The sequence below is a fragment of the Dromiciops gliroides genome, chromosome 5, assembly GCF_019393635.1.
Source record: "Dromiciops gliroides isolate mDroGli1 chromosome 5, mDroGli1.pri, whole genome shotgun sequence".
Lineage (NCBI taxonomy): Eukaryota > Metazoa > Chordata > Mammalia > Microbiotheria > Microbiotheriidae > Dromiciops > Dromiciops gliroides.
Window position 1 is genome coordinate 94,228,354 of NC_057865.1, and position 24,075 is coordinate 94,252,428.

The window sequence follows — 24,075 nt, forward strand, 5'->3', positions numbered from 1 at the left end:
GGGGCAGGTAGCAGGGGCCAGAAGAGCAAAGTCAAACAGAGGTTAGGAAACTGCCAGCGAACACCTTGATTTGTTCACCAATCATGGATCACTAAACAAAACCGGAGCTGAATGCACTTAATTCACCCTCAGGTCAAACACGGACCCAAGAAGGAAGGGCAGGGAATCTGAGAGCAGAAGGATGCTCCAAGAGTGGGGAATGGGGGGGGGGGGGGAACTGGTCAACACCAGAACCAGAAAGTGCCTTCTAAGTGGTAAATAATTAATTTCAATTAAACAAACACATATGAGAACCAGGCTCTTTTAGGAGTGAGTTTGCTTTAGGGGAAAGGGCACTGGTTTGGGAAGCTAGGTGCTCTGGGTCCCAGCCTTAGAACTGCAATAAACCAGGTGTTCATCCCTTTCTAATCCTAACCTCTCTAGGTTTGCTTCCTCATTTTCAAATGAGGAAATGGGACTAGAAAGTGGCTAAGAGCCCTCTCAGCTTAATAATCCTTATATACAAAGCTCTATCCTCTCTAACATGAATTATCCATCCAGGGAGCTAGATGCTACCCTAGGTAGCTATTGCTCGGACAGGAAGAAGACAAAGTACCCATTCACAGGAAGCAGAAGTTACCTAGGGCAGCGAGGAAAAAAAAGCCTCCCCCTGCTTGGAAGGGTGTGTGTGCTTTCTCGGGGATGTAACCCCAGAGATCCTCCAAGATCCCCAGGTCAGAGGGAGAGAAAGTAGCTCCTGGCTTATTAAATGTCAACTCCAGGCATTCATTTCTCATTACAACTCTATCCATCCCATCGGCACTAGGCTTGAAGAATCAAGGATTCAGAGATGGGAAAGATTCTCAGAGCTCCACACTGCAGCTCACAAAGCTGAGGTGACTTGCTCATGGTTCCACAAGGAGTCACCAGCAGAGCCAAAAGTTGGCTTCAAATCCATCCAGGTCTCTGATTCCAAATTCAGTGCTTTTTCCACTGTTGTTCTTCAGTCATGTCTGACTCTTCATGACCTCATTTGGGATTTTCTTATCAAAGCTACTGGAGTGGTTTGCCATTTCCTTCTCCAGCTCATTTTACAGATGAGGAAACTGAGGCTAACAGAGTTAAATGACTTGTCCAGGGTCATACAACCAGGAAATGTCTGAGACCAGATATGAACTCAGGAAGATGAGTCTTCCTGACTCTAGGTCCAGTACCTTTCTACTGTACCTTGCAATTATTTGCAAGTTGTTATGGGAACATTCTCAAGTCTTTCCCTTCTTCCATCTTATATCTCCAACTAGTTTGTGGGTAGCAGAGAACCCAAAGTCATGTCTTCTATAGGCTCCAAGGTGCCAGTTGTAACAGACCAACAGGATATCTAACAGGTATCTAATCTGGATGAAAGGGAGCTGAATATTTAAGAAATAAATGGCTAGGGCGCAGCTAGGCGGCGCAGTGGATAAAGCACCGGCCCTGGATTCAGGAGGACCTGAGTTCAAATCCGGCCTCAGACACTTGATACTAGCTGTGTGACCCTGGGCAAGTCACTTAAACCTCATTGCTCCACAAAAAAAGAAAAGAAAAGGAAAGAAAAGAAAAGAAAAGAAATCAATGGCTAGGAATTAAAAAAATTAAAGGCAGAAAAATTTGTAGAAGACAATTGAGCTGTTTTGTTGTTCTTATTTCTCTTCAAATTAGGAAATAAAAATGTTCTGCTTCCCTTTCATCTCTGTTTTCAAGTTTTATTCTAGGTCTTCACTCTTCATATAAAATGAGCAAGTTCATTTGATTAGCAGACCAAGTTACACATAAGAACTATATTTGCTCTTTCCTAAGTAAAATTATTTCAGCTCTGAAAAGAGCATTAACAATTATTTCATGCACTTTAATTTTTACTCCAAATCTATGCTTTTCCAAGAAAGGAAAGAAAGATCCTCCCCCTATCTCCATATCTCACAATGTCCACAAATTTTACATCAAAGTATATCACAGAATCATAAAAGGTTAATCGAATGTTGGAGTTGGAAGGAAGATCAGTGCAACCCCCTTATAAGACCTGGAGAGGTTATGACTTGTGCAGGGAGATTCCAGGTCTCCAAAATTCTCTCTAAACTACACTGCCTCCTATCCAAAAAATTCAATCCCAAGCCCTAGGAATACTGGACTCACTCAACAGGGACCCATCCTTGGGTTAGGACAAGTCTCTGCACTCAGTCACATTTGCAGAAAGAAACATCACATATTCAGGAGAGGGCTAAGTGTAACTGGAGAAGAAAAGAGGGAGTGCTAAAAATTAAGAATGTTTTCCCTTCAGGCTGATTATGAGCCCCTCTCTCCTGGGGCCCAGGTCTCCCAGGAAAGAGGCTATTTCCTAGAATTGGGCTAGGCTCCAGATCAAATCCAGTGGGAAGGTCTGGGTCTCAGAGTGACCAAGCTGAAGAGACAAAAGAGCGATACCAAGAACACAGGGATGCAGAAGTGGGGAGGCCATCAGGGTTGATTGGGCCTGAAATCAACAGAAGAGCAAGAGGGTTGGAGAAGCTGAAAAGACAAAGACAAAATGGGTATGGAGACAGGTGTTAGTTGGGTTTCCCATGGCACCAAACACAATTGAACCCCCTCCCCCAAAACTGCTCCTCCCGCCCCCAGTGCCTCACTTTCCCATGTGTTAAATATTGCCTCTTTTCCCACCCTCCATGACACCCACCCCAGGGGGAGGAAACAAAAAAGGGGGACCCTCCACACCTAGGGTAAAGCGATCTGGAACAGAGTCACCTCTACCTTCCAGAGTTTGCCTCCTTGGTCCCCCAGCCCAGTGGGGACCTGTCAATTAAAATCCTTCTCTTCCTTTTATTCAAATCAACAAACGTTATTTAAAAACTAACATATGCTAGGGGTACAAAGGCAAAGACCAAAAGAGTCCAAGCTTATATTCTACCCTAGGAATACATATTAATAAATAAATACAAAGCTTATGCAAATTAATGCAAAGCAATTTTGCTAATAACTGAGGACAGGGATGGGGAGGAATTGGGGAAGAGGAGGAAAGATATCATGTATGAGGAAGTGCCTGAGCTGTGTGTCCTAGATAGGGAACATTTGTGCAAAGACATGAATGAAGGCGAGATGGGAAGTTGTGTATAGGAAACAGGTGGCAGGCCAGCAGGGGTGTTAAAGGGAAGTCATATGAAATAATCTTGGGAAGGTAGGTAGGAGGTAGGTTGTGAATGGTTTAAATATCAGGCTGAGGATTTTGTATATTTATCCTTGGGGCAATAGGAAGCTGCCAAAGATTTTTCACATTGGAGGTGACGTGAGCATATCTGTTTATTAATAATTTCTATCTGGGGCAGCTAGGTGGCGCAGTGGATAGAGCACTGGCCCTGGAGTCAGGAGGACCTGAGTTCAAATCCGACCTCAGACACTTAACACTTACTAGCTGTGTGACCCTGGGCAAGTCACTTAACCCCAATTGCCTCACCAAAAAACAAAACAAAACACACACAAAAAAGAATTTCTATCTGACCAACATGTGAAAGATGAATTGGAAAGGAAAGAATGGTGGCAGGAAGCCCAATTAGGAGAAGTCATGATGGCCTGAAATAAGATAGCAACATGAAGGAAGAGAAGAGAATGCAAAAGGTTTCCCAGCTGGGGGGCCACCTACTCTGTTGAACTTGCCCCGATACCCCTCCTCTCCTCGAATGTTCTCAGAGTACTCTGTCTAGACCTCCCCTTTGCCTGTATCACAGGCCACCCTGCATCAGTGTCGATTCCAGTCACTCCCTTGATTAGCTCTCAGTTCATTGTTTTTGTTCTCAAAACAACACGGCGACCTCTAAAAATCTACATTGTTGTATCCCCATTAGACTGGGAGCTACTTAAGGAGAGCGTCAGTGATGTTCTTTCTCTCCCTGCCCTCAGCACACCGTATCTAGTGCACATGCTCATTGAACTGAGTTACCCAGAAGAGAGTCTCTCTGAAGGTCTCAGAGAGCAAGGGCTCATCCATTGCTGTTCTGGAGCCAGCTCACACCAGCTTGCAACAGCAAGTGTAAATGAGAGTGTTTATACTTCAGAAATCAGCAGATGATACAAACCAGGGCTTGATTTGTTTCACTTAAGATGGAGAAAATGTTAATAATGCAGAAGATCAAACTTAAAAATGTATCCTGCTTTACCAGCACATCCCTGGGTATCTTGTGCCTACTTTAGACAACATAGACTTGTAAGCTCTGCCAAGGCTTGGACACTGGGAGGTCTTTTTGGAGTGGGCCATTAGGGATGACCTAAGGCCAACTCTGCTAATATGGGAAAGATGTCTTTGTACTCCTCAACACCTATGCCACTTTCTATCTCCTCTATCTCCCAAACCTATACTTCTAGCTTGACAGAGGCATCTATTGCTAAGCTCTACTAGGGCTAAAATTTTTTGCTGACCCTGCAATTAAGTGACCCAAACCAAAATGCTTCTCCAGGGACTGCCTGGGGGGAGACTGTAACCTCTCCCTTTGAGCTATGGAGTTATTTGTAAGGGGTCCAAGAATCCCAATGCACACCAAGCACTGCCATTTTGAGATTTCTGAAACTCCAACAAAATGTTCGATGTGAATGTAATTACTATCAAGTGAAGGATATCTGACAAATTTTTTGATGTTAAAAAAAAAAGTTCTCATACTCAAAAACTACTGGAAAACAATGCCCTGGAGTGTCTCCTCCAAAAGGGACTTCCTTCTTCACCCATAAAAGAGCAGTATTTTAGGTGTGTGGAAAAAAAGGAAAAAGGTGCCCCTTTGTCTGGGGGTGGGAAGGAAGAGAACCCGTAGGGTCTTCGTTGCCTACCCTGGTACCTGGGACAGGTGATGGCGGTTGGTCACTCCCACAGGAATCGGACATACCAGATGGTCTCATTCTTCAGCTGGGGCCCAAACAGAGGATTCAGCTGAGCCAGGATGGCAATCAGCCAGCTACCAGAGGCAAAGACAGAGGATGAGTTTGAAAGGAGTCAGAACCTCACCCTGAACCTCAGACAAATGAATTGACCTGATATGGTCACTTTCCCATGCAATGAGTATGCTGCTGCGCTTTGAGTTGCTTTTTTCCAATAATGAGACTGGGTTACAGGGAACCAAGTAATGTGTACCCTCTGTCTGTCCTGTGACTAAACACATGTGTTTATGTGATAGCTAGCCAGGGTTATGGGAATAGCCAGTGTCCACACCCCGTTGTTCCCCTTGCATGGCTAACATGACCACAGAGAACAAGCCCACAACTTAACATTAACCAAATGATCCTAATAGCCCCAAATGACTTAATATTTCTTGAAGATCTTCTGGGATCTGAACACAAAGCTAAACTTAATGACGAGAGTCCTGGAAACTGAACTCACTGACTTGGGCCCTAGGCTCAGCTCCACCACTAACTGATCAGGCGTCATTGGACAATCAGTCACTTCACCAAACACTCATTAAGTGCCTTCCATGTGCCAGGGACTGTGCTAGTCTCTGGAGAGACAAAGACAAAACCCCTTCCTTTCCTGGGGCCTCAGTTTCTCCAACTGTAAAATGAGAGTATCGGACTAGATGCTCTTTAAAGCTCTCTCATTACAAGTCTTCAGCTGGGATATAAATAGAGGGGTCAGCTGAGCCAGGGTGGTGATGAGCCTGGTGATAGAGAAAAGATAGTTCTCCATTTTTTCTATTTCCAGAGAAAGAAGGTCCATGCTGGAGAATCCCAGGATCAGGGCTGAGAGACAACCTGTGCTTGAGTTCATCATTCCAGCCTATCCTATTTAATTAGGTTAGCCTTCTGAAAGAAAGGTAGAAATAATCCCTCTTTGCAGTTTACTACTCTACAACCCTGGAAGCTAAGTAGTATGTAAATTACTAGCCAAAACAACTATAGATATCTGGTGTGTAGATCACACTTTGTGATTTAGTATCTCTTTTGATCCACCCTGGGAGGGAGGGAAGATGATGTTATTATCATCCCCATTTTGTAGATGAGGACACTGAAGCTAGGTGGCAAAGTGCTACGGCCTGGAGTCAAGAAGACCCAAGTTCAAATCCCTAGGGCAAATCACTTCACCTCTACCTCAGTTTCTTCAACTGTAAAGTGGGGGTAATAATAATACCACATACCTCCCAGGGTTGTTGTGAGAATCAAATGAGATAATGTTTGTGCCTGACACATGGTTAGGTGCTATATTAATGCTAGCCATTTTTATTAGATGGTTAAGGGCCTTATTATCCACAACAACTCCTGAGAAATGCCAGTCTGGACAAGAACTCAGGTCTCCTAATCACTAGTCGGCCATCAAGGTTCTACAAAGAGAAGATTTCCTGGCTGGCTACAGCATATTGTGTTCTCAGACATGTACCAGCTAGTCTACTCTAGGTAAGTCACTTAACCTCTCTCAGCCCCAGGTTCCTCATCTGTAAAATGGGGATAACACCTACACCACAGGTTTGTTGTGAGGATTATATACACACATACACATACACATACATACATACATACATATATATCTTTTGTATTTATGCATCACATATCACTTATATACATACATGTATATGTGTATATTTGCATGTGGGTATACATGTGTATATATGTATATAAATTATATGTATGCACATGTGTATATGTGCATATAAATTATATGTGCACACATGTGTGTATATATGTATATAAATTATATGTACACACGCGTATATATGTGTATAAATTATATGTACACTCGCGTGTGTATATATGTGTATAAATTATATGTACACGTGCGTGTGTGTATGTATATAAATTATATGTACACACATGTGTGTATATGTATATAAATTATGTGTACACACATGTGTGTATATGTAAAGCACTATGCAAACCTTAAAGTACTCTTCATAAATGTTAGCTATCACATCATGGGCAGGTGGATGGCATAGTTGGTAGTATGCTGGACTTAAAGTCAAAAAGACCAGACTTTAAATCATGTCTCAAGTACTTTTGAGCTAAGTGACCTTGGGAAATTGACTTAGCTTCACTTTGCCTCAGTTCCTTCATCTGGAAAATGGGGATAATAATAGCACAGGGTTGTTATTCGAACCAAATGATATAATATACATAATCACTTTGTAAATTTTATAGAGCTTTTATTATTAAGCCTTATCATTATCAGTTATTATTGTTACTGTTGTCATACCATGTTAAATTCCTGTATCGTATAAATATGGGGACCATTGACCAAGAGAGATTACAGCTATGGGGTGAAGACTCTAGGTTTATACATTTCCTATTTAAAATCATTTGGAGCAATCATTTGTAAGGTACCCTAGTTTAAATTTCAAATCTGAGCAGTAGTAGCAGTTGAAGAAGAACAGGGACAGATGGAATTGTCTAGGCATTTGCAGGCTGAGCACCCAATGGTAGCCAGCAAAAGTACTGTAGCTTTTGGGGAAGCTGTACTATGCAACATGTTGGAGAGGAACTAAGGCGATTGGATACTGGGCTAGTGGCTCAAAAAGAGTAGCACCAGAAAGACAACTTATATTGAACTCCCTTGTTGGATAACTAACATAGTGACACACTGCCTTTCAGAAGACTTAAAGAAGGGAGCCAATTTGGGTCACTACTACTTTAATCTCTCCTGTGTTTCATGCTATACCTACAAAGTGTCACCTGCAGACAATAAAGACAACATAAAAGAAATAAAAAGCACACTTTTGTAATGCAAATTTATGTTTTTAAGTTAAACTGTCACGTATTGGATTGTCTCAAAGCAGGGGACCCCTATAAACTCCACCTCACCTCAGAGAACCCTGGAACATCAGTGTCAGAGGGGACTAGTGGCTACCTAGTCCAACCCTTTCCTGAACAAGGATCCCCCCTGCACCATACCTAGCAAATTGCCATCCAAACCTTACCTCCTTTGGGTATGCCAGTGCAACTTTCATAACGCTTTAAATGCTCAACAGAAGCAAGATGGAAGTTTGGCAGAGTTGGGGATGTGGGGAAGGGCAGACTAGGAAAATAATTAGTTTGGGGTTGTGGACTTCCTGGAGAGTTACTTACAACAGGTAACAGCAGACAGCAGTGGTGACCAACATGGTGATGATTACCCTGCAACGAGACAGAGAGGTTAGGAGGGACAAAGACAGACAAATCAAGGATACACCTGGAGAGGGTATCAGAGTCCCTTGGCTCCAGTCTCTTCCCCCACTGCAGCCCACCAATCAGAAGGGCACCTGGAAACAGCAGAGGTACGTACAGTATGGATGTCCAGAAGAAGCCTATAGGATTTGTAAACATGTAGAAGTCAGAGCCAAGGGGCAGCTAGGTGGCGCAGTAGATAAAGCACAGGCTCTGGATTCAGGAGTTCAAAGCCAGCCTCAGACACTTAACACTTACTGGCTGTGTGACCCTGGGCAAGTCACTTAACCCCTAATTGCCTCTCAAAAAAAAAAAATAAGTTTTAAAAATTCCAACCAGCTACTTTTCCTGTCCACGTGGAGCAGAAGAAAGAGGGGTTTTAAAAACACATCAAAAGGGATTTTAGTCACAAACCTTCTCTTCTGTCAGTCAATAAACATTTATTTAAGCCCCCACTTAATGTGCCAGGCACCATACTGAGAGATCCCAGAGGGGAGAGGTAGTTTGATCCTGATATGGGTTACAATGAACTGAGAAATCATCTACTTCATAGGAGATTAGTTCACAAAGAGTTTTTCTAACAATCCTGTGAAAAAGGAAGGGTAGGTGTTAAAGATGAGGAAAGTGAAGCCCAGAGAGTGTTAGTTTCTTCAAAGCAGGCACTGTATAATTTTTCATTTTTCTATCCCAAATGATTAGCATGGTTGCCTTAGGAATAGTCACTTGATTGGTGCTTTTCAAATTGAAATGACTCACCCAAGGTCACACGGCTAGTAAATAAATGGCAAAGCCTGGTCTTTCTTCTCCACTATACTATGCAGCCTAAGAGGAGAGTCTCCACAGAGTCTTGTTTGTCTGGCCAGAGGTTAGCGATGAATCTGCCGAGTAGCCTAGAGTCATTCTCTTTATCCAGCTCCCCACCAGTCATTTTACAGAAATGTGGCTCATCCTGACTGCTTGATGTCTTAAATCTTACTGCACTGACAGTCCCCACCAAGGAGTTAGCAACTGATATATTGGCTGTGTGACCCTGGGCAAGTCATTTCAACCTGTCTGCCTCAGTTTCCTCATCTGTAAATTGAGCAGGAGAAGGAAATGGTAAATCACTCCAATATTTTTTTTTTGCCAAGGAAACTCCAAATGGGGTCATGAAGAGTCAGACACAGCTGAAACGACAAAAAAAAATTTTCTCTCCTGTGTGTGGCATCTTCTAATTAAACTTTAAGCTCCCCTGGGGCAGGTTATCCTATCTTTCAACCAAAAACTCAGTTATTAATCGTTTACTGGATGCAGAGCACAATATTAGGCACTGAGAAGTTAACTGCTTATGTTAGATAAAGCATCGTTTCTGGCTTCAGGAAGCTTACAGAAAAGAAAGCTTTTTCCTTTGGTATCCATCCCCACAGTTTGTAAACCAGGGATGGAAGAACAGCACGAATTCAATAAGTATTTGCTGATTAAACTAATCATTAGCTGGAGTGAAGAAATAATGCGGTGGAGATGGAAGGCAGGGTGGAGGGGAAAAGAGTAGTGGGTGGGGGTGGGCTTTAAGGTAGGGAAGAGGGCCAGAAATGAAAAGATGACGTGGTGATTGGCAGGTTAGAGCAGGGATAACGCTTAACAGGACCAGAGACAAGGAAGGGCAACCAGGGTACCAATCTGGGATTCAAGAGGGCTGGGGGGAGGGGGGGGGCCGGGGCGGGGTAGGCTATTCTTACCCGCGATTGGGCCCCTTGGGCACGAACCAGGGCCCGGCGATGCCGATAAGGCCCCAGAAGGTGGTGAAGATAATCACGGGGACAGCGAAGGAATGAGCTGTCATGGCCGGAGCGGGCTGGGACGTTCGGACCACCAGATGGAATGTCAGAGACGGGTCAGAAGGTTGGGGGCCCAGGATGGAACGCGCAAAGCCGAGGTAAAGGGGTCGGGAGCCGACACCAACCGCAGCGTCGGATTTCTCTGCGTTTGATTAAGCACAGATTTAAGAAAGCTGCGAGCGCATCATGCGGAAGCATGCGCAGTAGCCTTCCCCAGCCCTAGTATGGGAAGAGGCTAGGAGGTTTTTAGGACCCGGTTGGGATTTGCGATGTTGGTCCCTTCTTCAGCTTCCCAAGGCAAGCCTGGCAAGGGCAGGACACAGGAGGACTCCGCTGGTCAACGATTGCATGAAATGTAGGATGAGGGGGTGGGGTGCAGTGGGGTGGGAGAACAAGGTGGGAAGGAAGAAGTAAGAATAAAAACAATCTGCTTGAGTTCTGATTCGTCTTCTCCAGACATGATTATATTATCTCACTTTTTCTTCCTCCTTTTCACAGAAATCACGGAATGTTATACCTGAAGGCGACTTCAGACATCATCTCGGACATCCTCATTTTACAGATGGGGAAACTGAGGTCCAGAGAAATTAAAGTGACTTGCCTAACGTTGCACAACCCATAAGTAAGAAAAGCACCAGATCTGGTCAGAAGATGTTCGACTCCTAGTTCTGCTACCTTGTGTGATCTCCCGCAAGATATTTCACCTCTCTGGGTCTCAATTTCCTTATCTGTAGAATGAATGGGTTGGATTAGATCCCGTGATCCTTTGATAAGTGATAGACCTGGCAATTGAAGGCAGGTCTTGGGCTATCCAGCCTTGTGCTCTCTCCAATGCACTGAGCTTCTCTATTCTAGTGCCATTTCGAAATTAATCAACCAACCAACCAACCAACAAACAAATAAATAAATACTAAGCTCCTACTTTGTGCATATCACCGTACTAGGCTCTAGCGGAGATACAAAATTTAGATAAAGCATGACCCTAGAGCTCACTTTCAGATCTAGGAGGGAAAGACATAAGCCCTGGTTAACTATCATTCAAAATATTATTTGTTCAGAGCATTGGTTACAAAACAAAGTTTCTCGGGGACTTGGAGAGCGAAGGTTTTTGTCGGTAGGGACTGAGACAGGGCGGGGGGCGGAGGGGAGTGGGCAGGTATGGGCTGGAGGCTTTCTGGAAGAGAGATGAGGTTTGAATTGAGTTTTTAAAAGACGGTAGGTATTGCAAAGGGGAAAATGAGAGGGGTGGTATGAAGATCAGTCTCTAGCCCTCCTAGCCTCTTCTTTCTATTTAGCCCGACGTGCCTAGATAGCTCTGGCTGCAGGAGCACACCGAAGTCATTCAGAGCTTCCCCCCGTTCTCCAGCTGCCCTTGCCCCGCCGCCCAATGGTTCCTTGTTTGTGACAGATTTTGCGACGCTCCTAGACACCAGTTTCAGTGCCTCACTTCCCACCCTCTTATCTAGGCTAAAGTTAGGGGATGCAGAGAAAAAGCTTTTCTCCTTATTCCTCTTTTCTCCCTGCCAAGCCAGCCCGGCTTCCCGGGCCCGGCTTCCAGAGTGCTGAAGAAGGATGGGCCAGTGGGTGTGGGCGCCTCCGGGAGTGGCGGCCAAATACTACTAGTCCCACAAGCCACCGGGGGCGAAAGGAGGGAGTGGGAATAGGAGGGAGCCACCCGGGTCTCCCAACAGACACTGTCTATTGGTCCACTCCAGAGCAGAGGAATAACGAAGATGAATCTCACCTCTTGCAAGAGGGATGCTCTTAAATCCAGTCTCCTCCAGCATCTCCTAGTCTGGTCTCAGATTTGATCTCCACCCCAACCCCCACCCCCACCTTGGGCCCAATCCTGCTATCCATCCTCTGGCTAAACCCTTCCCTCCTACTGGTTGCTTTCGTCCGTCCTCTCCCTCCCCCTACTTTCTTTGTCTTTCAACCATCCTCCCCATCCCTCCCCGAGTGCGTGAGGTGCGTGTAGGCTTTCCAGTCAACTCGGCTTGATCCAGGACCAACTACAGACTAGCCCGGGGGTGGGGGTGGGGTGGGGGGGAACCGACAGGCAGGGTCCGGGCGGCAGCGGCAGCGCCAGCCGCCTGCCTCTGGTGATACTCGGAGCTGCCCAAGCCCCAGCTGCAAGCGCATGCAGGTCTGGGGCCAGAGCGCAACCCGGGTGTCCGAAGGGCTCTCTCTGCAGGTAGGACTTCCTGCCCAACCCTCAGGGCAGTCCCGGGCCCAAGAGAAGGCCCGGCTCGGAAAGAGAGGCGACCACACCACCGGGCCCTTCATCCCTCTGCCTGGCCCTGTTCTGTTAGGGGAGGGGCCTGTCCTGGGACTGAGGCTGAGGCTTCTTGACTACTAGGGTGGCAGGGAGCCTGCAAGGGGAGAGGAGTGAGTACAGTACAAGCTCTGTCCTCTAGACCTCGGGGGACTGGAATCCATCCACCTCTTCGATAGTTTGCACCAGGCTGGCGAGACTGGACTGTGATAGAAAGGATGGATAGAAGGAGTAAGGGTTTGTGGGTGAGAAAGAAACATGACACTGAACTGTCTTCCTAGGATCCTGGGGTCTGGCTGTTTCCTTGACAATTCTGGCATGGACCAGTAGCCTGCCCTCTACCAGGTCAAAGGGCATTCCTGGCCACCCTGGTCCCAAGAAATCATAGAAGCCCACGAGGTAGATAATCATCAATGCAGTGATGCTCTCCTTATATCCGAGATCATATTCTGGACTGGAAAACTTGGTGTGGAGCCTAAAGAGAGTGAAATCCTCTCCTTTCTAGGGCTAGACCAGATCTTTTTCTTTACTTCCCAAATGGTCAGGATTTGTAAGCCATAAGTAGATGGGAGAGTCTAGGTGGCCTTGAATACGGTTGTCCCTACTGATTTCTCTGTACTGCCCCTTACAATCGTGTGTTAGCATTGAAAATTAGAGATGGAAGGGGCAGCTAGGTGGTGCAATGGATAAAGCACCGGTGGATTCAGGAGAACCTGAGTTCAAATCCAGTCTCAGACACTTGACGCTTACTAGCTGTGTGACCCTGGCCAAGTCACTTAACCCTCATTGCCCTGCAAAAGAAAAAAGAACACGGAGATGGAAGGGATCTACACTAGGAGTCAAGAGTTCTGGCTCTACCATTAACTGTCCGGGTGACTTTGCCCTCTCTGGGCCTGTTGCCATATTTATATAGTGAGCAGTCAGATTAGATGACTCCCAGATCCCTTCCACCTCTAAATTCCAAGACTCATAGGATAGATTGTTAGAATCAGTATTTAAGCTTTCCCTTCTGCAAAAGAAAACACCAGGAGCCCTGTGAGATTGTCTTAAAAGCAGGATGCTAACCTGCCTTCTCTATTCCCAGGGTCCTGAGATCAGCATAACTTTGTAACAGAAAGCTCTTAAGGAATTGCCTCATTCCTGATGTTTAGATCTGCCTCCAAATCTCAGTGGGAAATGCTAGTGTCCATACAGTAAGGAAACACCATTGCACACAGTGTATGCACTAGGAGCTGTATTCCACACCCACCAGGTTGGATTGAAATGAGCCATCTAAATTCTGTCTTTCTCTTATGAGTTTTACTGATGCCTTTCACTTTTTACATTCATTTTCCATTATGCTCACCCCCTTTTCCTTGATGGGTAATCAAGCCTTCCCTAGTAGCAAAGATTAAAAACAAAAATAAACAGTTCAGCAGAATCAACCAATATAAGCCTTGCTCTCCACCTTTACCTCTGCCCCAAGGAAGCCTTAATGCCTTTCAGACTTAGCATAAATGCCACTTCCTCATTCCTTCAGTTATCAGTGACCCACCTCCCACCCAATTACTTTGCATTTTGTCTTTACTTATCTGTCTTCTAAAGGGGGAGAGAGAAACCAAAAGAGAGACAGAGATAGGGACCGAGAGACAGAAACAAAGACAGAAAGAGATTGTAGGTTCATATCTATCTTTCGTTCTTTCATGCCTCACCCCAGTAGAACGTAAACTTAAGAATAGGATGTGTTACGTTTTTTGTCTTTGTTATCCCAGTGTTTGGCACTTGCTAAATGCTACTGAATTGAATTGAAAGTATGTAAAACATTCCGTATTCATAGTTCCCCAAAAGGAAGGAGATTATGTTTTTTCTCATCTCTCTTCCAGGGCAAAAGGTTGGTTTTTATAACTATACAATGTTCAGTTTCATTTTATTGTTCTTTCCATTTATATCACTGTAGTCACTACAGGTTTTTCTGGTTCTGCTTACTTTACATTATGTCAGTTCATATAAGCCTTCCTGAGTTTCACTGAATTTCTCATTCCTAGTTTCCTAACCCACAAGAACATTTCATTGTGTTATGAACCACAATTTGCAATCCACATTCTCTTGTAAGATCTCCCTCATTCCCTTTATTAAATAAATATTTAATGAGTGTCCTTTATAGGAAAAACTATGAAAAATAATACAAAGATATAGTACCTACTCTTAGGTAATTTACTATCCAGTAAGGGAAATCAGACAGGGGCATGATAATAATGATGCATATTTCTATAGGGTTTACAACATGCCTTCCTTGAAATAGCTCTGTCACGCAAGTGATGCAATTGTTATCCTATTTTCATATGCGGAAATTCGGGCTCAGGGGAGATAAGATAATTTACACAGCTAGATAGTTATGAACCTGGAATTTCAGTTCAAGTTCAAGGCTCTTTCAACTAATTCTGCCTCTGTAGAGTATGAGGTAAGTACCATATAATCAGCACAAAAACAAATAAGTAATAAAGAGAGACAATGTGGCATAGTAGAAAGAACACAGGATGTTTGAGGTCTGACTCTACCACCTACTTGCTGGTAACCACTGACAAGCCATTTAAACTTTTTGACCTTTGGTTTCCTCATTTGTAAAAATAAGTCAAAATTGCATATTCTGCCTCACAAGGTTATTAAGGTTCTCGGAGTCTGTTTCCCCATCTGCAAAATGGGGTTAATAATGCAGATACTACTGAATTCATAGTATTATTGAGGCTCTCTGTCCTCATCTATAAAGTAGAGATCATAATACTTTCCTTACTAACTTCACAGGATTATTTTAGATAGCTGTAAATTAGGGTAATCCTTAGTAAACTTTAATATGTGTTGTAGAAATATGTGCTATTATTTCTGTTAGAAGTTCAGAGACGAGGGGCAGCTAGGTGGTGCAGTGGATAGAGCACCCGCCCTGGAGTCAGGAGTACCTGAGTTCAAATCCGGCCTCAGACACTTTACACTTACTAGCTGTGTGACCCTGGGCAAGTCACTTAACCCCAATTGCCTCACTAAAAAAAAAAAAGAAAGAAGAAGTTCAGAGACGAGAAACTTTGACATGTACTGAAGTGATCTGGGAAGATTTTATGGACAAGGGGGAAATTCTGGAAATTCTGGTTCCTAAGGATCATAACCAACAGCATGCCTCCATGGGACAGTTGACCTGGGTTACAGGATAGTCCAAAGCCCAGCTGCTCACTCCCTTGAGACCTTAAGCATGTCTCTCTATGCCTCAGTTTCCTCACCTGTAAATTGAGGAGATTGAGCTAAATGCTCCCTAAAGTTCTTTTCTATCCAAATCTAGGGTCTTATTATTTGGAACCAAAAATTCATAGGATAAATTTCTGACTCTTGTTCCAAGAGAAACTTTATTCCTATAGGTAAATTTGGGTGTTCTGTCGTGTCAGAAGATGAAAGCTCTAAGTTATTGTAGTTCCCATTATGCCTTAGCTTCAAATTTAGGCATTAAATATATGGCTTAATTGTAGTAATCAGCTCATCAGATGCCTGATTATATATGATCCCTTTGTTCTCTTTATATAGTCTCTATTCTGGTTTTAGTTGCAGTTTTCCTAATTGTGCATTATGTTTAATATTATCTCATTCTTTTGAAAGAAGATAGGTGTAAATACTAACTAAAGATGGTCCACAGAAGAATAAAGGCATTGCTAGAATCAACTATCCTAGTCCCTGATCCCCCACCAACCTTCTTCTTAAGTGAATTCATGATATGGGCCTCTGCTCATAGTACTTCAACTCATTGTTTTGAACTCATCCCACTAATGGTCCATCTAAATGAATAGGAATCTTAGAAAAGGAAATGGGCTGGCCCCTGATCAAACTGCTTGTCTTCTAGGAAATCCAATCATTATCATTCCATCATTAATCCCTGAGCAGAGGCTAGGATTTGAGGCATGGATTCTGGGAGGAGCCTGGGGAAAATAGCTGTTGGATGGATGGAAAAGAGCCCTGGCTTGCAGAAGCACTTGGCTACAAGTTTCAGCATGAGGGACCTATCGTTATTTGACATCTTCAGATGGGCATTGATTATTAATAGAATTGCTACTAAGTCCATTGGTTGATGTCAGTCCCTACTACCCTTCATGGTGAATGTTTCTGATTGGTTCATTGCTAGAGTTGCCATGACAACCCTCAATGGGTGTGACCTGGTATAACCATTATTTGTATTTGTATCCATTAATTTCCTAAAAATGATGGAAGCAGAAAGCCTTTCAAATAAGAGAGTTAAAGGGGGGAAAGGTTTGCTGAGCTGAGTTCTATAGAGAGACATCTTAAAAATTCAATGGAATCTTCCCCATTCTCCCCAAGGTGCAGGAGCGCCAGGGTTCTTACAGGGGGGTTTGGAGAGCATGCTTCAGACCCCTGGAGGACCCTGGATACCCCCTCTGTAACCCCCAGAACTTTGTCCAGGGTGGCAGCAGTGCAGAGTGGTTGCTGTCATTACAGATGCCAGTGACATTCGAGGATGTGGCAGTCTACTTCTCCCAGGAGGAGTGGGCAGTACTGGACCAACAACAGAAGGAACTTTACCAGGACGTGATGAGGGGGACCTATGAGTTGGTGACCTCGATGGGTGAGGGCGTTGATTACTTGCTTGGTAGCTGTCCAGTCGGGAATCCCCAGGTGCGTGGGGTCAGGGAGCCCAGAGCCACAAATTTCCTCAGAATCCCTGAAGGCTCAAAAAGCTCTCAGAGCTTGGCCTTGCCCTCTGCTTTGTTGGTCTTTTTTCCTCCTGGGGGAAGGGAGTGGGGTGGGGTTTGGAGTTATAATGAAAAGAACATTGGATTTCTACTCAGAAGAACTGGGTTCAAATCCAAGCTCCCCGACACAATACTTTTGTGACTGTGGGCAAGTCATATAACATCTCTGGGCCACAATTTCATTATTTCTAAAATGGGAGAAGGGAGAGGATCCCTACCATCTCTTACAGCTCTAAATCTTATGGCCCTGTAAGGAGAAAGTATGCGGTGTGCCAGTAGAACCCCCTGCCTTTTACACAGCCCCAACAAACTCATGTTGATGCCCTAGTACATCAGCCTTTCACTCTGCCTCCTTTCCCATTGCCCATTCTTGCTAGCCAATGGCACGTTTCTCATGCAACAACCTTCAGCCTAACTCTGTTTTCAATAATACCACAGCAAAGGCAGTAAGCCCAAGACATCACAGATGTGCATTTCAAGTCAGATCTCATAAAGAATATCTGAGCCCTATATTTCTACCTAGGTGATTATAAGACACACCCTCAACCAGCTTTCTCAATCCAGGGTATTCTGCTGCCAAACCAGACGTTATTTGTAAAATTGAACAGGAGGAAGAGCCATGGATGAGGGACTCCCAGAACCACAGAAGAGACCTGAATTGCCAGTGGGGTAAGTCTTGCTTCAGTCTTCCATCTTTCAATCACTGCCCAGATCTCTGGCTCTTAGCCTTCAAAACCCATCTAAGCAGTTAGCATTTTCCTTATCTGTATTTGTTTCTTTACAAACTTTTTCTCACCAGTTGATCCTGGCTTCCTAGTTTGGACTGGGAACTCCAGGAGGACCTAGACTGCATCTTTTATATGCTTGGTTGTCCCCCTTTAGTAGCTACAATAGTAAACACTGATTAAGCGCCTACTCTGAGCAGAGTACAATGCTAGACTTGGGGGAAATACATTCAACCGTACGTTTTGTGACTTGTTCATTTGTTAAAAGAAATGAAGGTTATGAGTTTTAACTTTTAACAAGCTAGCACCCATATCTTCTGTTGTACTCAACCAGAAGTTTTTTATTTAACCAGAGGATTGTTTATTTAATGAAATCTTTGTGTACACTGTTGCAGTTACTGGCTCTGTTTCCTTTACTGTGCATCACTCACTTCCTATGAGTTTTTCCATTATTTTTTATGCAATTTAATGTTCCCCTATACTCATTAGCATTTTCCACATAGTGTGTTTCCAGTTTTTGCTGTTATAAAGAGCACTAAGCTATTAATAGCTGCTAAGATGATCTTTGTACAAGTAGGCCTTTTCTTACTGCCAGCAACCTCCTTAGGGTGTAAACCTGAAGTGAACATTTATGTAACTTCTTTGTATCTCTAACAAGGGCATTCTTACCCTGTGGCACACTCTCCATGTACTGGCATCCATTGTTTTAGCTTCCTGGACCTGAAGGTTACAAATTTAACACTGGCTGGGGAAGGGGTATAGACCTCTGCCACCATTGCTTCCTTCTCTTTCATCTTCCAAAAACTCAGTCCAGGATCCAACGTCAGCCTCCTCCATCCTCCATTGGTATCAGCCCAGGAAGTCGTGAGAACAGATAAAATGAGCCCAGAATGCTAGAGTACTGGCAGACAGTTAATATGTGGTTTTCTAAATCAATATGTGACCCCATTTTTATTTGACATCACTGATCTACAATGAGCATTGCATCTTCTGCTTTCCTCCCTTGGTGGTAGGTCAGCCCTAAGATATAGTGGTTCTAGGATATAAGGGCAGGCTGACAGCTCTTTGGTCATAAACTAAAATAAAACCAAACAAAATTTATAAGCCAGGCAGAGTATCCCAAAACTTGAGTCTTTCCTCTAAGACTCCTGTGTCCTCAGTGGACATCACAACCTTCCTCTACAAACAGTATCTAACCCAAGTTAGATAGTTCTTGAATACTCCCAAGAATCTCTGGTTTAGCTGCAAATTAATCTGAGTCAGAACTAAACTAAGTATGCAAGGTCAGTATTCTCCACCTATATAGTCTTCACCCATGTCTTTATTATGAGGATCTATCGACAGCAAAGCTTGAGAACTTTGGTTTACTATTTGAGGCATTAAAAGAAACCTCAGTCTCCCTACATATCAGTTCCCTATTGCTGAAAGGTGGGGTTGGCTTGGTTTTATTTAAATACTTCTTTTCATTCAAATCTAGGTGTGTATGTTATCCCCCAGCTCTATCATCCCAGCTTTCCATAAGGTACAAGGCTTCTGATTCAGGGCTGTAGCCTGCCTGTTATTCCACAATTAATGGTCCTGTCTTGATATGGAGCAAGAAGACTAGAATAGGATGCTCTTTGTGGGGACTACCCTGGAGCCAGGAACTAATATTCAATGACAGGAGCACAGCCCTCTCTATAGGCTAACATCTAGATTCTTTTTCTCCTCATTAGGCCCTAGGAATGAGAACAGAAATGAGAAGGTTAAAGATGTTGGAGACAATATGGCAGATCCAGAGACATTTACATTCTTGATGAAGTCAGAGGATGTTATCCAGGTCCCCCTAAAGCTGAAAAACAGTAGTAGAGAAAGGTTCTGGAAAAAACAAGCCTATGGAGGAAGGCCTAGTGTGCCCCAAAGGCCACTGGGGAAAAAGAAGCCCCCAACATGTGCTGAATGTGATAAAAGCTTCAAAAGCAACACAGCCTTGATCATCCATGAGCGCAGCCACACAGGGGAGAGGCCTTTTAAGTGCCCCGAGTGTGGGAAAGGTTTCCCTTCGAAGGGGGACCTGAAGCGGCATGGAAAGATCCATGGAGAGAAGCATGACAGAATAGGAGAGATGCTCAGAGATGCCCCTTCAGAGCATGCCCTTGCCAAGCACAGAAGGCCTGCCCCCAGGAAGCCCCATGTCTGCCTCCAGTGTGGGAAAGGCTTCAGAAAGGGCCGGAACCTGAAGAAACACATAAAGGCCCACCTGGCAGAGAGGCCCTTTGTCTGTGGGGAGTGTGGCCAGCGCTTCCGCCTCAAGCAGATCTTGGTGTCCCACCAGAGGACCCACGTGGGGGAGAGACCCTACTGCTGCCCTCAGTGTGGGAAGTGCTTCAGCCAGAAGCACCATCTCAGGAGCCACCACCGAGTGCACACAGGGGAGAGGCCCTTCGCTTGCTCCCTGTGCTCCCGGTGCTTCAGCCAGAAGCACCACCTGGTCAGCCACCAGCGCATCCACACAGGTGAGCGTCCCTTCACCTGCATCAGCTGTGGCAAGAGTTTTAAGGACAAGAAGACACTGACCATCCACTGCAGGGTGCACACAGGTGAGCGACCATACACGTGCTCTGAATGTGGGAAGGCCTGTAGCCAGAAGCAGCATTTGAAAAGCCACCTGCGGGTGCATCGGGCAGGGAGCCAACGACTGCTCCCATCACGCCCAGAAGAAAAACCCTACCAGTGCAAGGTGTGCGGGAAGGCCTTCCGGGACAAGAGGATTATGCTGACCCACCAAAAGACCCATGATGAAGAACCAAGACACTTCCCAGTGCTGGGGATTGTGACATTCCAAAAGAAGGGACCCCTTCTGTGAAGTAATAACGTAACTATTCATGCCATGGCCAGTCACTAAAAGAGGCATCGAATGCAACAGCTTCAGAGAGCTAGCTGAGAAGATCACCATGGGGTCTGAACGCTTGGGAGTTTCCAGGGGGATCAGGTCACTGTAGCTCCTTTCTTTCTCTCACAAGCAGGATGAGAATAGGCTGGCTATCCCACAGGCCACCAGATAGGGGCCTAGGGAAGAAGAAATTCTCGCAGGTGATATGCTGAAGGCTTTTACCTGGGGTCAAAGATTAGCAGTCATCAGTTTGGGTCTCCCCTTAGAACAGGGATATAAGCTCCTCATCTTCAAGAAGTCACTTGAAGATCTTTTAGAAAGGAAGTTAGAGAGATCTCCTCATTCTCTTCTCCACCATGTGAAAAATTGCTGGGACAAGGTCCAAATAGCTCTCATTTGAGGTCTAGGCTGAAAATAGTGTGATTTATGCTTACATTTGGATAGAAAAGGGTGACCCTCCCTGGTCACCATCAAAAATCCAAATCCACCATCTTTCTTTTCCTGAAGGGCAGCAATATGGTGCAAAAATTACTGTTAATGATCTGGGGTCAGGGTCCTTGAGTTCCACCCCAGTGGAGCAAGTCACTTGACCACTTTGGGCCTCGGTTTCCTCATCTGTAAAATGAGGGAGTTGGATTAGATGACCTGTCAGGCTCCTTCTAACTTTAAATCTATGATCCTTATGATCTTAGATTTTTGTGTGGTTGATTCCAGTCCTGTTTTATGAACATGTAAGCAGAGTCGAACATTGGTTGGTCCTCACTCTTCCATAGTACAGTTTTACCATATCTTCATTTCTAGCTCTCTCTGCTGTTCCATGATTTACTATCTTATTTCCAGGGTAAGGAGGAGACTTTTGGAAGGGGTAAAGTGGGTACAGTCTGGTGCAAGGCAAAGGTTGTTGGATTAGGAGCCAGGAGACTAAAGATCTAGCCCAAGTTCTTCCACAAACTACGGGGCAAATCCCTTTGCTTCTCTGCTAAATGGTTCCTCCCTCCTAGACCTCCAAGTCACTGCTCTTCTTTGGTCAGTAGAGGGTGTCCAAACCCCTGAGAATCACAAGTAGTTCTAGAAGCTAGATGGGCATGGACCAGGATGGATTGGCTATTGGGATACCACACTTTTGTGGAATTCAGGAAGGTTGGATTAACTTCATGCTGTTATCAGACAACTGGGTCTGAAATAGAGTTGACCAAGAAGGGACTGATTAGGGAAAGCTAAGCAAAAGGGTGATTGACTGATTTTGAGTGCTGAATCTTTAGCCCAAGGAGTTCAGGGGACTGCTATGTAATAGTACTCCATGCCCTCTTTCTTTCCTTCTTTCGTTTCCTCCTTCCATCTTTTTACTCCTTCTTCCCTCCATCCCTCCCGTTCTTCCTTTTTACTCCATCTCTATGGCTCCCCTCCCCATGCCTCTAATTTTCAGGACCAAAGTGCCCCTCTCTGGCCGCCACTCCCTTTTGTGTTGTCTCTTCCATTAAAATGTTAGCTCTTTGAAAATAGAGTCTTCAGGGACAGCTAGGTGGCGCAGTGGATAGAGCACCGGCCCTGGAGTCAGGAGTAGCTGAGTTCAAATCCGGCCTCAGACACTTAACACTTACTAGCTGTGTGACCCTGGGCAAGTCACTTAACCCCAATTGCCTCACTAAAAAAAAAAAAAGAAAAGAAAATAGAGTCTTTGTCTCTGATATTTGTATCCCTAGGACTTAGCACAGGGTTTGGTGAATGTGCTTTTGCATTCATTCCTCCTATCCTTCTTTCATCTTTCTCTCAATCCTTCCCTATCTTCCCTCCCTCTTTCTCTATTTCTCCTTTGATCTTCTATCCATCTTTATTCCTTTATGCTGTTTCATTCCTTCTATCTCTTCTCCCTTCCCCCACCATCCTCCTTCCCATCCCTTCTGTCTCGTCTCTCCTCGATCCCAACCTTCACAATTCACAACCACTGGAGGGCAGAGCAGCAGGTAACATTGGGTATCAGAAGAGGAGGAGCCCCCATTTGCTGGAATCTTTGTGAAACAGAGATTCCCCCCTCTGTCCCAAGGCTCTCTTCCTGCCCTCACTCCCCCCCCCCCCTTTTTTTTTTCTCCCAGTGCTCTCATGCTTTCTGGACACCTCTTCTGTGATCAACTCAAATTTCATACAGTGGGGTTTCCAAGCAAGTTTCTTTATCAGAAGAAAGCAAATAACACCTACCAGCCTGCTTCTGGAGACTTGCAATGAGCAGCAAATGACATAACATAGATGAAAATGAAAGTACTTTGTAAATTATTGCAAAGAGCAAGAAGAGGGTTATTATTATTATTCATACGAAGGGATTTATTAGGAACTAACCTGATTTCTCTCCCAGGGACATTTACATTTTACTGAGGTGTGTGTACAGAGTAATACACAACCCAAAGGAACAAATTACCTTTAGTGGAATACAGGATATTGAGCTAGGTGGGGAAGGAAGTATTTAGAGCTTGGGGGGGACCTCCGAACCCCTCAAATTACATCACATCCTATACCTTCAAATGAAGTCAACTTTGTTCCTATACTGTTTGGTCCTATACTGTTCATCTCTCTCCTGTTTCATTCACCCAAAGGCAGCATAGTACAATTCAACTATGACATATTTCAAAATCTAACCTTCAGGTATAGACCATGTTAACTGATTTTGTAAAAATCCAATATGCAATTCAGTGTTGTAGAGAGCAGTACACTCCAAAGGAACACTGTTCTAAATGTGCAATCTCCTGAAAGGGGTTATGACCACTTTGTGATTTGTACAGTGGTTGTTTTACAGATGTTGCTGCAAAAGGACATAGGTCAGGGCAAATTTCAAATTCACTGTTGTATACACCATAGGGAAAGGAATGATGCATTTATGTAACACTGTGCCAAGCACTGTACCAAGCACTTTACAAAAATCTTATGATTCTCACAGCAACACTGCAAAATAAGTGCTGTTATTATCCCCATCTTATAGTTAAGATGGGGCAGCTAGGTGGTGCAGTGAATAAAGCACCGCCCCTGGATTCAGGAGTACCTGAGTTCAAATCAGGCCTAGATACTTGACACTTATAGCTGTGTGACCCTGGACAAGTCACTTAACCCTCAATGCCCTGCAAAACAAAACAAAACAAACAAAAAATCTTACAGTCAAGAAAATTGAAGCAGGCAGAGGTTAAGTGACTTGTGCAGGGTCTCACAGTACATGTCTGAGATCAGATTTTAACTCAGGCCTTCCTGACTCCAGACCCAGCACTCTGTCCACTGAACCACCTAATGCCTCTATCCTTTGGTTCTATCATTCCATAGGTCTGCATCTAGGTTTACTCATCTTTCACAGGGGGTAATTAAGATTTTTGTGGGGAACAAATAAAGGAATTGATGTGAAAATGTTTTGTAAACTTTGAAATATTAAACAAGTATAAGATTTGATTTTTATCTACCTAAACCATAAGGATAGGCTTCAGTGAGTTATCCATACTCTTCTGATTCCTCTTGTCTCCATTGGCAGGGTCAGGAATACAAAAGCAGAAAAAGCAAAAGGAATTCTGGG

General features: G+C 44.3%; 2 protein-coding genes across 3 annotated transcripts; one reads left to right on the top strand and one right to left on the bottom strand.

The window, feature by feature from the left end:
- Positions 1 to 2,042: 2,042 nt before the first annotated feature.
- ATP6V0E2 (ATPase H+ transporting V0 subunit e2) lies at positions 2,043 to 10,089 on the bottom strand. 2 transcript variants are annotated; one of them, XM_043967172.1, is made up of 4 exons: positions 9,834 to 10,089; positions 8,038 to 8,085; positions 4,822 to 4,946; positions 2,043 to 2,520 (listed from the first exon to the last, which is right to left on the bottom strand). In XM_043967172.1, the coding sequence occupies exons 1-3, from the start codon at positions 9,935 to 9,937 to the stop codon at positions 4,853 to 4,855; spliced, it is 246 nt and encodes an 81-aa protein (XP_043823107.1). In that variant the 5' UTR covers positions 9,938 to 10,089; the 3' UTR covers positions 2,043 to 2,520; positions 4,822 to 4,852. The 2 variants fall into 2 exon arrangements, with proteins under 2 accessions (XP_043823107.1, XP_043823106.1); XM_043967171.1 differs by having other exon boundaries at positions 4,830 to 4,946; positions 9,834 to 10,086.
- A 1,323-nt stretch (positions 10,090 to 11,412) lies between these two features.
- Positions 11,413 to 23,581, top strand: LOC122728745 (gastrula zinc finger protein XlCGF26.1-like). Its single transcript, XM_043967530.1, has 5 exons — positions 11,413 to 11,586; positions 11,956 to 12,126; positions 16,678 to 16,854; positions 17,540 to 17,600; positions 19,372 to 23,581. The coding sequence occupies exons 1-5, from the start codon at positions 11,413 to 11,415 to the stop codon at positions 20,499 to 20,501; spliced, it is 1,713 nt and encodes a 570-aa protein (XP_043823465.1). The 3' UTR covers positions 20,502 to 23,581.
- The last annotated feature ends 494 nt before the right edge of the window (positions 23,582 to 24,075 follow it).

What these genes read in the sequence shown, in the direction of transcription:
- ATP6V0E2 (XM_043967172.1), bottom strand. Translation starts at nt 9,937, where the DNA reads ATGACAGCTCATTCCTTCGCTGTCCCCGTGATTATCTTCACCACCTTC. An exon ending in CCCAAGGGGCCCAATCGCGG is followed by an intron (nt 8,086 to 9,833) that starts GTAAGAATAGCC and finishes GTCTCGTTGCAG; the next exon opens with GGTAATCATCACCATGTTGG. An exon ending in GCTGTCTGCTGTTACCTGTT is followed by an intron (nt 4,947 to 8,037) that starts GTAAGTAACTCT and finishes TGCCTCTGGTAG; the next exon opens with CTGGCTGATTGCCATCCTGG.
- LOC122728745 (XM_043967530.1), top strand. Translation starts at nt 11,413, where the DNA reads ATGCAGAGAAAAAGCTTTTCTCCTTATTCCTCTTTTCTCCCTGCCAAG. An exon ending in CCGAAGGGCTCTCTCTGCAG is followed by an intron (nt 12,127 to 16,677) that starts GTAGGACTTCCT and finishes CTGTCATTACAG; the next exon opens with ATGCCAGTGACATTCGAGGA. An exon ending in GTCCAGTCGGGAATCCCCAG is followed by an intron (nt 16,855 to 17,539) that starts GTGCGTGGGGTC and finishes AAAATTGAACAG; the next exon opens with GAGGAAGAGCCATGGATGAG.